Source organism: Nicotiana attenuata, chromosome 6 (genome assembly GCF_001879085.1).
Source record: "Nicotiana attenuata strain UT chromosome 6, NIATTr2, whole genome shotgun sequence".
Lineage (NCBI taxonomy): Eukaryota > Viridiplantae > Streptophyta > Magnoliopsida > Solanales > Solanaceae > Nicotiana > Nicotiana attenuata.
In genome coordinates, this window is record NC_031994.1 from 81,210,217 (window position 1) to 81,221,842 (window position 11,626).

The 11,626-nt window shown below is 33.0% G+C and overlaps 2 protein-coding genes across 5 annotated transcripts; one reads left to right on the top strand and one right to left on the bottom strand.

Moving 5' to 3' along the window:
* Nucleotides 819-4,805, top strand: LOC109227320 (protein yippee-like At4g27745). Of its 3 annotated transcripts, none has more exons than XM_019392434.1 (8): nucleotides 819-896; nucleotides 2,011-2,267; nucleotides 2,531-2,802; nucleotides 3,119-3,283; nucleotides 3,385-3,516; nucleotides 3,677-3,821; nucleotides 4,211-4,290; nucleotides 4,408-4,805. In XM_019392434.1, the coding sequence occupies exons 2-8, from the start codon at nucleotides 2,042-2,044 to the stop codon at nucleotides 4,648-4,650; spliced, it is 1,263 nt and encodes a 420-aa protein (XP_019247979.1). In that variant the 5' UTR covers nucleotides 819-896; nucleotides 2,011-2,041; the 3' UTR covers nucleotides 4,651-4,805. The 3 variants fall into 3 exon arrangements, with proteins under 3 accessions (XP_019247979.1, XP_019247980.1, XP_019247981.1); XM_019392435.1 differs by having other exon boundaries at nucleotides 883-908; XM_019392436.1 differs by lacking the exons at nucleotides 819-896; nucleotides 2,011-2,267; nucleotides 2,531-2,802; ... (1 more) ...; nucleotides 3,385-3,516; nucleotides 3,677-3,821 and having other exon boundaries at nucleotides 4,198-4,290.
* LOC109228340 (agamous-like MADS-box protein AGL11) lies at nucleotides 5,066-11,019 on the bottom strand. 2 transcript variants are annotated; one of them, XM_019393490.1, is made up of 9 exons: nucleotides 10,881-11,019; nucleotides 9,422-9,603; nucleotides 7,878-7,959; nucleotides 7,700-7,761; nucleotides 7,511-7,610; nucleotides 6,230-6,271; nucleotides 6,075-6,116; nucleotides 5,724-5,948; nucleotides 5,066-5,300 (listed from the first exon to the last, which is right to left on the bottom strand). In XM_019393490.1, the coding sequence occupies exons 2-8, from the start codon at nucleotides 9,601-9,603 to the stop codon at nucleotides 5,772-5,774; spliced, it is 687 nt and encodes a 228-aa protein (XP_019249035.1). In that variant the 5' UTR covers nucleotides 10,881-11,019; the 3' UTR covers nucleotides 5,066-5,300; nucleotides 5,724-5,771. The 2 variants fall into 2 exon arrangements, with proteins under 2 accessions (XP_019249035.1, XP_019249034.1); XM_019393489.1 differs by lacking the exon at nucleotides 10,881-11,019 and adding an exon at nucleotides 10,341-10,651.

The following is an 11,626-nucleotide window of genomic DNA, read 5'->3' on the forward strand; positions in this document are numbered from 1 at the left end:
GCGCCAGTACGACTCCCGAGGGTGAAAAATCCGGGTCGTGACAGGTAAACCCATTAAAGCTTCTGCTTTAGGTCCCTAAAAGTCAAAGGCCCCCCAAAATTTTTTCTATTAGTTATAATTATTTATAGTAGTAAGGTTTTTTTTAAGTTAATAAAACATTAATATTTTATTTCAATATACTACATTGGTTCTAGTTATCAAATATGTTATTAGCAGATATAAAATTTAACTCAAAATTTTAAAATATTAGACAATGTTATACTGTGGAATACTTAAAGAAAACTTAAAACCTTGAAAGAAAATTTGTTAAGACCATACAATCTTTTCTTGGTTATCTAAATTAATCATGTCTATTTGTCCAACTGTTATCACATTACTAGTGTTATTTCCTCACATTTTCTTAAGTTTTGGATTTAGGCCACCGCTTTTATTGAGCCACCCTTGATGAAAGTTATAAAAGGCAATCAAGATCTCGTATTGAATATAAATCTAGATGATATAAAGTATAATAATAAAATATAGAGCAGCAAAATAGAAGTAGATATAAGGAAGAATTAATATTTGAATTAAATAAAGAAAATGACACTATTATTGCCATGAAAAGAAGAAGGAAGATTGTTACACAAATAACAAGTCAAATTCAGAGTTTAATTTTTTTAGTTGGTGTAAGTAGAATATATATTGATTAAACACAGTTATATATGGTGTACATTCACCGGCTATTTTTAATTTAAGAGAATAGGTGAGCGGTTAATTCTTCTTCTTTTTAAAAAATCCAAAAAAACAAAAATAAAAAATAAAAATCTAATGGCCCAATACTCGTTTCTCAAGAAAGGGATTATTAGCCGTCATAAGTCAATCTCCCCTGTACTCCTAACTGCAGTCTCTCTCTCAAGGTCAGCAAAAATGTACTCCATTTCTTAGCTCTGTGCTTAATTAGTTCATTTCGTGATTATATATATGATATATAATATCAGGACTATGATCTGAGTTTATGTTATTCATTTCTTATCTTGTATAATGCGGAGGAGTTTCTACTATCATCCTGCTGTTTTTTTGAGCATATAACATAATAGTGCCAGAATTTCTTTATGTTAGTTCTTTTTTAATCAAATAATTAACTTGCAATATAGACACTGTGAGTGATCATAATGGTGGATTCGCAACATTATGATTGGTAAGTACTCCTTCATCCTTAACCAGAGGTCTCGGGTTCGAGTCCCTGGGTATGGAGTCGCCTTTGTTAGAGAGCGCTTTACCCCCCAATGTGGGACTTCCCGGCGCGAATCCGGATTTAGTCGGGCCCCAATGTGGTACCGGACACCGGGTGGGAAACCAAAAAAATAATAATAGTAATAATGTTGGATTGTCAAAAGATTGTGTTGCATGCATGTTAGTTCTGCTTAATTCTTAAAAGAGCTTCTTGTCCTCTGTTGCATTGTCCTTTTGCAACCTTCCAATATACTGATTATAATTGAAAACCTGCTTCTAGTTACCTGATCATTTCTTTTAGACTTAATAGTACTTGAAATCCACCAAAAAAAAGTTAATCAGGTCTGCGTTCGACCTTTAAATTTCTTAGCACGAACTTATTGTACTTTTAATATTATGGTTCAAATCTAATATGTGTTGGAATTTTAGTTGGTTTTCACACACACACACACACATTATATTTACACACACACACTAACACTCCGCACTGGAAATACTGGGTTCAGATGACCCCGCAGCTGAAAAGCTGCATCTGCCGCTGCCATCAAGCATGTGAAGTTCCTTCTTAGTAAGTGGCTATTTGTTCTGCTCCCATAGTAGAGGCACGTGGGCTTCGGCCTGAAGACCTTCTTGTTTGATGTTTTCTTCCATGGTTTGAGTCCTTTATGTAAAGGGGTTACCACTCTAAAGATTAACTTAAGCATCAGAAAGATTTTGTTTATTGTTGATTCCCCATTGATTTTGCGAAAGAAGAATCTTTAACTCTGTTCTTTCTTCGCTTAACCTGACCGTGACCAGTTGCTTTGGTGATTTGATCCGATAAGATAAGATGGTTGGAAGTTCAGTCAGTGATGATTGGGAATTTATTGGAAATGGAGCTCGGACACTACTTCTGATTGGGCGTACAGGTGACGGGAGAAGTGCCACGGGCAATAGCATTCTTGGAAGAAAGGCATTCAGATCAATGCCTAGCTTTAGTGGTGTTACAAGAACTTGTGAAATCCAGAGGACTGAATTAGAAGATGGACAGATTCTTGATGTGATTGATACCCCTGGTACAGTCAATTTTTTTTTCTTTAATTAATCGCTTTGTACTGTTATATGTTAACTAAAATCTTGTAATCAATTAGTATAATTCTTAGAGAAATGTAAAGTCAATCATTAAAGAAAAGCTTAAGATATCTTTTCTTTAATCTTTGTATGATTGACACTTCCTATTATATGACAAGTTCCGTAAAAACAACCTATGCTTCTCTAGTTCTTGAATTCTTCAGGTAATCTGTAAAGTTACTGATAGCTTACAGTGTTGGAATTGTAGGATTTGACTTAACAGCTAAGTCTGAATCAGTTGGAAACGAAATAATCAAAGGCATTGATTTGGCCGATGATGGCATCCATGCTGTTCTTTTGGTTTTGTCTGTACGAACTCGCTTTTCAAAAGAAGAACAAGCTGCTATCCAGTACTTTAGGGAGTTGTTCGGGGACAAAATTAGTGATTATATGATTGTCGCCTTCACTGGAGGGGATGAGCTTGAAGACAATGAGACGCTGAATGATCACTTAGATAGTTCCTGCCCTGAGCCTTTAAAGGTAAAATGATGTGCAGAGATGTATAGTCGGATATATTTGCACAATAGCGCGCCTTGGAATAAGCTGACTGATTCTACTAGCTAATATACTGGCATTTTAGCTTTCATCTATTTAAGAGGCTTCTTCATTTTGTTCCAATTTTGGATGAGAAGAAGAATTTTCATTGGCTAGTCGCGCCAATTTTTTTTCTGCAGTAACTATGGCTAAAGCGAGAAACATTTTTAGTTTGTGGGATGAATTTAGAATGTTCGTAATTTTTATGGCATGCTCAAGAGTGTCCAGATTGTTCATAAGTTAATTCTTCCTACCATTACAGGAAGTTGTTAATATGTGTGGGAACAGACATGTGCTATTCGACAATAAGACTAAAGATCCAATGAAGAAAGCTGACCAATTGAGGGTGCTTCTTTTCCATGTGAATACCGTTGTACAAAAGACTGGCGGAAAACCATATACGAATGACTTGTTCAAAGAAGTAAAGGTATGTATACAGCATTCAGTAATTGGTTGGATTTCGTTTCACATTATTCGTTAGTTCTTGTGGTAATAACCTATCTTGTAAATATCGATTCTCATTTATAGAAGATGGAACTTCATAATGACAAGTTGGAGGCTAATTCTTCTCCGGGAAATATAAAGCAAGAGGTAACTGAGTTGAAGGAACAACTGCAGAGGTGGTCTTGCGAGGAGCAACATAGGCAACTATCTGAAATGGTAGGTACCACTATTGATGCATTTTTGCTTCCATTATCATTTGAAAATATCAGTTGTCAATGACAGATAAATTGCATCGTCAAGCACGAATGTTATATTTTCTTATTTGTTAATGGTGCCCCTTGAGCATTTTATCGACCTATCGTTACATATTTGATAGGTCGAAACTAAGTTGAAGGAGATCATGCATAGTCTTGAAAAGCATTTGGGGGCAGAAAAAAATGTGGAGAGCAACAATCAATTATTTAGAGATATCTTGGAGAAGAAAGCTCAAAAGGAGAGTAAGGCGCTGATCAGCCTCAAAGGTTGGTGTCTATTTTATAAGTTATTGTCTTTTTTTTTTTTTTTTTCTTTTGTCAGCTTCAACTTCAAGTATTATTCAAACATATAATTGCATATTTGTAATATCATTCATGACATTATTTTCTTTCACTACTATTTTTAATTTAAACTTGTACATGTTGGCAAAGTAGCTTAATTTTTCCAGTCTTTTACAGAGTTTTGTACTCCTGCCCTGTAAGTTGAAACTATCCATTAGTATTAATATTTAGTACAGAATTCTAAGTTGTTCTCATTTCCTTTGAAGGTATAGAAAATTATGGTTCTTCCACTGTTTGTCTCATGTTTTGTTTCTTGTTGGCACGGTGTAAAGTTCTGACTTTTGTCTTCTGGTTTTGTTTGATGGATGAGTTAGGGGGGCGTCGCTCATACAGCTGCTGCAAATGTCGAAGTCATCTCTCATTTGATGATGATATTATCTCTAAGATGTTTCTGGTGAACGATTTCATTAGTCCATTTATACTTATTTGATCGCTATTGTCATGCACTTTATCTGCGATCATATGGTTTATGAGCATTAACTATAGAAAAGATAATTGTATTGTTTTACAGGCAAGTAGTGGCAAAGCTTTCCTTTTTTCTCTGGTGAAGAATATTGTTCTTGGAACCAAAGAAGATAGACAACTTGTTACTGGTCTTCACACAGTTACTGACATACACTGTGAGAAATGCAGTGAGGTATTGGGTTGGAAGTATGAACAAGCTTTTGAGCCAGCACAGAAGTACAAGGAAGGGAAATTCGTACTCGAGCGGTCCAAAATTGTTGAAGTTATATATAAAAATGAAAGCCCATAACCAAAGTCATCTTTGATTTTATATCTCAGTACTTTATGTAAGTTTTTCTATCCTGTCTATCACTTTTCAGTCTACTGAACTTCCCAACGGAATTATCATATCCGTTTCGTTACTATCTTTTCACGTAATAACATGCGTTGTTTCTTACTTTATAATTCACTGATTTGGTTTCACGAATTCTTCTGCATTCACTATTGTCTTCAGATGTACAAGTAGGAGGTTATGTGTGCGGTGTCTTCTATCTTCATAGTGTGAAAGAGAGATTTTTTGGTTACTATGTGATAGTTTCTCCCATTGTTTTTATTGATTTGAGCTCTAAGATAACTCAAATGCTAAACTTTGTAGACCATTGCTTAACTAGAATTGAATCTTGCATTCTAAATATCGAGACATATATCAAGATTCAAGAGGGACATTGCCTATAAAGTTTAGCCAAAACTTGCTTGTTCTTTGCAAAGTCTGATGCAACAAAGCTGATACATCCACCAGTTCAAATTCTTACAAGTCCCAAAATAATGGCAAACAATTCAAATACGGCAAAATAAGGTACTAACTAATTTAAGCAACACACAATCATAAGACATTGCTTTATAAATTCTAAACACCAAATTCCTTCATAATAAATTTCTCAAAGCATTTAGTGGAGTCACCTGCATCAAAAGAAACATGAATGATCAGTGGAGAAACAGGTAGTCTTACTTTCTGGCTATCTATATTCCTCAACTTCAGCTTTTTTGGTCTTTCAAAGTCGCTTAAAATCATATTTTCCAGGATGTCCTTTGTGTCAACTTGCTATGTTGAAAGACTATCTAGACGATTTCCCTAAATCCTAAACACCAGCATATCCTCAGACATCAAAATATGGAAAACATGCTCATATCATTTGTCAATTACTATTAATTAAGGCAGAATACATAGGTGGCCTCCTAAACTTGACAATATTTCTCACTTGGACAACTAAGCCAAGAATAGTACATATTGAACACTTGAAGCGAAGACAAATCGTGTCAATTAGACACACACTACTGACTATAGTGATAAAGATGTATGTTTGAGGAATTCTGAAGACATACTTGGGAAGCCAAAAGATGGTCGGTCGGTCGGTCGGTCGGTCGGTCGGTCTACTGAAGCTCAAGGGACTTCTTGTCAGTAGGCAATTGATGATAGGAAGTAGGAACTCCTCCTTCCATCATATTAAGTTGAAGCATATTTCTTGCTAAATATTGCTGAATTGCACTGTACTCTTGCCCACCAGCTGGCATCATGCTTAGTTCCTGAAGCCTCTCATTTTCAGCTATCTGAAAAGAAAGAAAAAAAGGCAATAGTAACTTCATTCAATGAGCTTTCGCTTCCATGATTATTTGTTTGAGAATAACTGAAGGAAAAATTTAGGTTTTTCTCTTCATTATTAATGCTAAATGTACCTTTGATCTGAGGAATGCATTCTCTTGTTCAAGTTGAATTTCCTATTAATTAGAACAGCATGTTCAAGATTAAAGAACCAAGAATAATTAATTAATGAGATAGATCTGTTAAGAACCCTCAAGGAAATATGACACAACAAGTTTCAAGAAGTTACCCTCTTCTGCAAATTCTCAGTTTCTGCTAGTATCATCTCATGCTGTTCCACAACATAAGAAACATCAAAGTCATTTATTAAGAGGATAGTACAGACAATAGAAATATTTTTCTACTTCGGCTAAACATCTTCACTAGGGGTGTACATAGGTCGAGCTGGTCCAGATTTTTCAATTACCAAATCAAACCAAATGGTGTCCGGTTTTTAAATCTATAAACCAAACGAAACCAACAAAGTCGGGTTTTTCAATCTAGGTTTTTCTCAGACTTTTCGATTTTTTTCGGGTTTTAAGGTTTTTTTCCGATAAAGTCTTCATATCACAAAATATATAACTTGTGCTCCAAATATTTCTTTAGTCCTAGTAAGATACAATTCTATCTAATGTATTTTCCATGAAAATAACACAATAATATGAGATAAGTCATACCATTAAACTAAAATATTCAATAACAAAGATAATAAAATTGCATAAAGCAAATATTACTAATTAATAAGCCATAATGAAAATTAACATAATCAAAAATAGTATATAGGTTATGCTAAAATAAGTATAGCTAATAACTACTACAATATTAATTACATAACTAAGCACTAAAGAAAAAGATTAAGTAAGTTATGCATTTTCATTATAAACCAATGTAAAATTAAAAATAGATATTCAGCACTATTGTCATTCCTAGTGTTGAATTAAATTTATTTTGTTAGCATTAGTATTGATTTGGATTTTATTTGAGTTATTACATTTATGGGCTATAAAATTTAGTTACCATTCAAGAATGTTAAGTCATTGTTCCTAGTCGATTTAGATTAACTAGGTTCTATGGAGGTTAGGTTTTATGTTTCCCTCCTTGTTGTACTAATTTTCCTATGAGTTATTAATATACAAGGTAAAGGTCTAGGCCAAATCCCCACCAGCACGGTAGATGAAATCCTGGGTGGATGGATTGAATTTTTATTTAAAAAAAAGTCCAAACTTCAAATAATATGTTAAAAGATAAAACTGTGAAATTTTGTAAGAAATATTTATAACTTACATCACACAAATATTTATATGTATAAAATATTTTTATAATTCGTATAAATATACTACCAGGTTGGTTTGGTTTCGGTTTGACTTTTTTAGTTAAAACCAAACCAAAATAATTATGGTCATTTTTTTTTCAATACCAAACCAAATCTAACCAAAACACAATCGGATTTTTTTTTCCGATTTGACTCGGATTATCGATATGGTACGGTTTATTGGTTTTCTTTGTACACCCCCATGGTCACTTAGTGTACCTTTTTTGACCTAATTCTAGTAATGCCACGTTCAAGTCTGTTCTCCAACTGCTTCAGCTCCCTTACGTTCAAAGAGCTTAAACCTTCACCAACCAGATGCCTGTGGATATAGGAGTATAACTTTTAGAAAACAATGGAATTAGTTTAAAGTTCATCTTATATCTTAGTATCCAATAATTATGACATTACCTGTTTGAATTCTGTATCATCTGTATCTGTTGGCGCAGCTTTTTCGATTCTTGTTGGTAAAACTACGTCCATGATAGCCAAAAGAATTATTGTTAATCAGGCAACAATTAATTAGAATAATATTTCTGATGTTTCTGTATATGTGGAAATATAAAAAATGTTTTGCTTAATTAATTACCTGAGCATTGAGCTCTTGAGTGGTGCAAGCATTAGAGGTTTCTGAAGTAGCCTTCTTGTACCGATCAATAGTTGCCTTAATGCTGTGTATAGCAAAAAGATTTCAACAGGTTTATTATAATAATAAACTATAAAGATATTTAGAAAAAAAAAAGTGAGGAGATTAAACTCGTTAACGAGGAGTAAGATAAATGCATCTAATGCAATAAATTCTTTTCAGCAGATATAATTTATCTCATAAAATAAATGAACAAGGAATAAAGTAAGCATTTTAATCTCTATATATCCATATTGAAACAAGGAAAATTTGATGGTGTAAATTTATGTCTTGCTTGATGGGAAAAAGAATCTGGGAAGCAATTGGTTTTCAGGTACCTTTTTTTGTGCATAAAAAGATTTTAATAAGACCAAATGCTAAAAATAGAAACGATAAGTGAAAGAGAGGAATTTATCAAAGTGCAGAAAAAAGCATTAAAAAGGAAATGAAATTTAAATGGTGGATTTCTGGTCGACGTATAAAGCATAAGATTTCGTCTTGAAAAGAGAGGAAAATAAGTTGTTTCATTTTTTAATGACTATAATGTATGACAAAAGGAATGGAGGACTGCCAAGACTTGTTCTCTTCCCTCCTTTTCTCCTTCTTTTTTAATGCACTCTCTTTGATATTTTCATCTTTTCTTTTTCATTTTTCACTTAAGGGTGTTATTACGTACTTATTTTATACAAAAAAGGCATCACCCACGTAGCAGCATTTGCCATATCCATGCAAAAAGGAAATCCTGGAGAATTACCATGCATGAACTTGATCTTTTAGTTCCAGTATATTTGCTAACGTAAAAGTGAATAGAGAAACTCCAGAGAATATTCAACATTAGTATAAATTTACTTTGACTAGGAAAATACAGGCCAAAGCAGGAGAACTTTACAGTGTATAAGCTAGGAGTGGAAACTAAGAAACCCCTGGAAACAGAAGCTCACAAATAATGAAAATGGAAAGGAATCACTAGTACTCACTGAGAGTACGTTAGTGCTTACTCTGTCTTTCCTCAAGTTTTTTCATGTATAAAGTATAAACCAATCTTTTTGTGATAATTAGTCATTCATTATTTTCTTGTACATATGTGTAAAATGAATATCAAGAATTGCAAATTTATGTCTACGCTAATTTGACATGTTTCTTTCATTTTCTTATAGCTAAAACTCATATTAAACTAATCATGTGTGACTTATTAAGCATCACTATAAATACAAATATTAAAATAACAAATATTAAACTTATCGAGCTTGTCTTATAATTATCCTCTACAATGAGTTGCAAGCACTTGTGAGTTGACTTCCTTGAAGACCAGACAACAAGAGATGGGTGAATGATTACACTGATATCAAGGAAATGAAGGACAAAACAATGAAACAATGTATGTCCATAATATGACAAGGTTAGCAGATTCAGACACAAACAACAATTTATTACATATGCCTTAATCCCAAATAAGTTGAAGTCGCCTAATTACACATAAAAAATGAGTAGGGAAAGAATTATATTACTTGTTGTTAGAGTACTCATAGACGCGGCCACGGCTGGAGAAAACAATAAGAGCAATCTCAGCTTCACAAAGTACTGAGAGTTCATAAGCCTTTTTGAGGAGTCCATTTCTCCTCTTGCAAAATGTCACCTGCCTGTTTGTGTTGTTCTCTATCCTCTTTATCTCTATCTTTCCTCGACCCATCTGCTGATCACAATATATTTATGTACTTAGTTACCCAAGCAAATGTAACATTATTGTCGTACATTTTTTCTCTTAAAATTTAATATGGGGAAAATCCTTCATGCAAATTGCATATTGCTTAAGTTTTCTTCCTATCTTAGGCAGATCTGAGTATAATTAACACCTATGTTTAATTTTGAGAATAAGTAATAAAGGGGAAATAATAACAAGAGAAAAGGAGAAAAAAAGAATATTAGAACAAGAATTTCCACTCTTTCATCTTCCCCTAGCATACTTAAATTATAATTGATCAAATGGTTAAATGAGAAGAGAGGAAAAGAAAAGAACTTCACTTTTATCATACAAACAATAACTGGATTCACCTAAGGAACTTTAATTTCCTTTGCTCGATAATTAAGAAAATGTGGGTTCTGAGCAGTGCCATACAAAAGCCTCATTTTTTTCCAAAAAAATAAAATAAAATCTTTTCTTATCTTAGTTGAGAGGGGGCAAGGGGAGAGGGCTTTAAGGATTAATATAGAATATGTAGAAATCAAGAGCAAGATAAAAGGTAGAAAAAGGAAATTATTTTAGTACGAGTACTATCACTGAACTTGATTTAATTTGTTCTACAATATATCTATCTATAGATCTCTCTCTCTCTCTGGTAGTGAGAAGCTTTAGGCTGTAAATAGAAAGCATCCAATCAAGAATCTAAGCACTAAAAAATTAAAAACGTTAGATCACACAGCAATTACCTCCATGTTGGATGTAGTAGTAAGAAATATCAGCCGAATTAGTGTTGAAATATATATTTTTTTCTTGAATAAGCTCCAAATATAATAGGAGTATATATAAATTGTTTTTCCATTCTTTTTCTCCAGATGTTGATACTCCATATCAATGAATATATGCAAGAAAAGATGCATACAAGAACAATTTTGTGTCAACATAGGTACACACAAGATATGCATGTCTCAGCAAGGACAAGAAATAAGCAAAATGGTATGGAGAAATTAAGCTCCTGATCGATAAAAAGGAGTGAGAATTGAAAGAATGAAAAATGAGATTTTTCAAATAAGAAAAAACAATTATTCTTTGAGCTTAGTTTGCAGATCTAAAGCTTGACTCATTTCCATACGTAACTCGAATTAATTTGCCATAATGAACAGAGACAAAAACATTTCACACACTACAAAAGAAATATGCATGGAAGAAAGGGAAACTAAAGGAAATTTTCCTTTCTTTTTTTTCTTACTAAATTAAATATTCCTCTCTTTTATGCTATGTAAAATTACCTGATTGGCTTCAATGGAAAATATTGCTATTTTCCGGCGACTTCAACGCCTTTCGGAAAGCTCTCACAACTTCCAATAAGACTTTGTTATAGTCTTGGAATTACAACACTAGTAAGAGTAGTACTCAGAAAAAAACCCCTAATACTTATATATGCCTTTCTTTCTTTGTATATGCCTACCCTAAGTTTTAACTATCACTTAAAATTAAAGTGAAGAGATAGCTGGCCAAGAAAATGACATTGAAATGGCTTTTTTCCAGATATAAACCAGACGTGATGTTGTGGGCTGCTTTATTGCAGACCAAAATTTCACCAAAAATTGCAAAGCGTGTTACTTGGTTTCAACTTGACTAATATGCCCCTTCTTCTATTTAATTTACATCTCCTAAGTTTCTTGTTTTTTTTTTCAATTAAACAAACAACACTCAGCTGATACAGATATCGTAGAGTAATTTAATTACCTGATATTGGTATTAGAAACTTTTTGCTACTAGCTAGAAAATATCGAGAATTTCAAGTATTCTTTATTTTTATTTTTATTCTGCATAAATGTTGGTCTAAATTTAATTTAATTAAATGAAGAATTATGATTAGTGAAAATTTATATAGCCGACCACAATTTGTTCGAGACTGAGATATAGTTGTTGCTCTTGTTGTAAATTAACTTAGTGGTGTAAAAGACCTATACTCCTATAATATAAGATTTCCGAACAAACGGAAACTCATATATATAAATATAGTTATCTA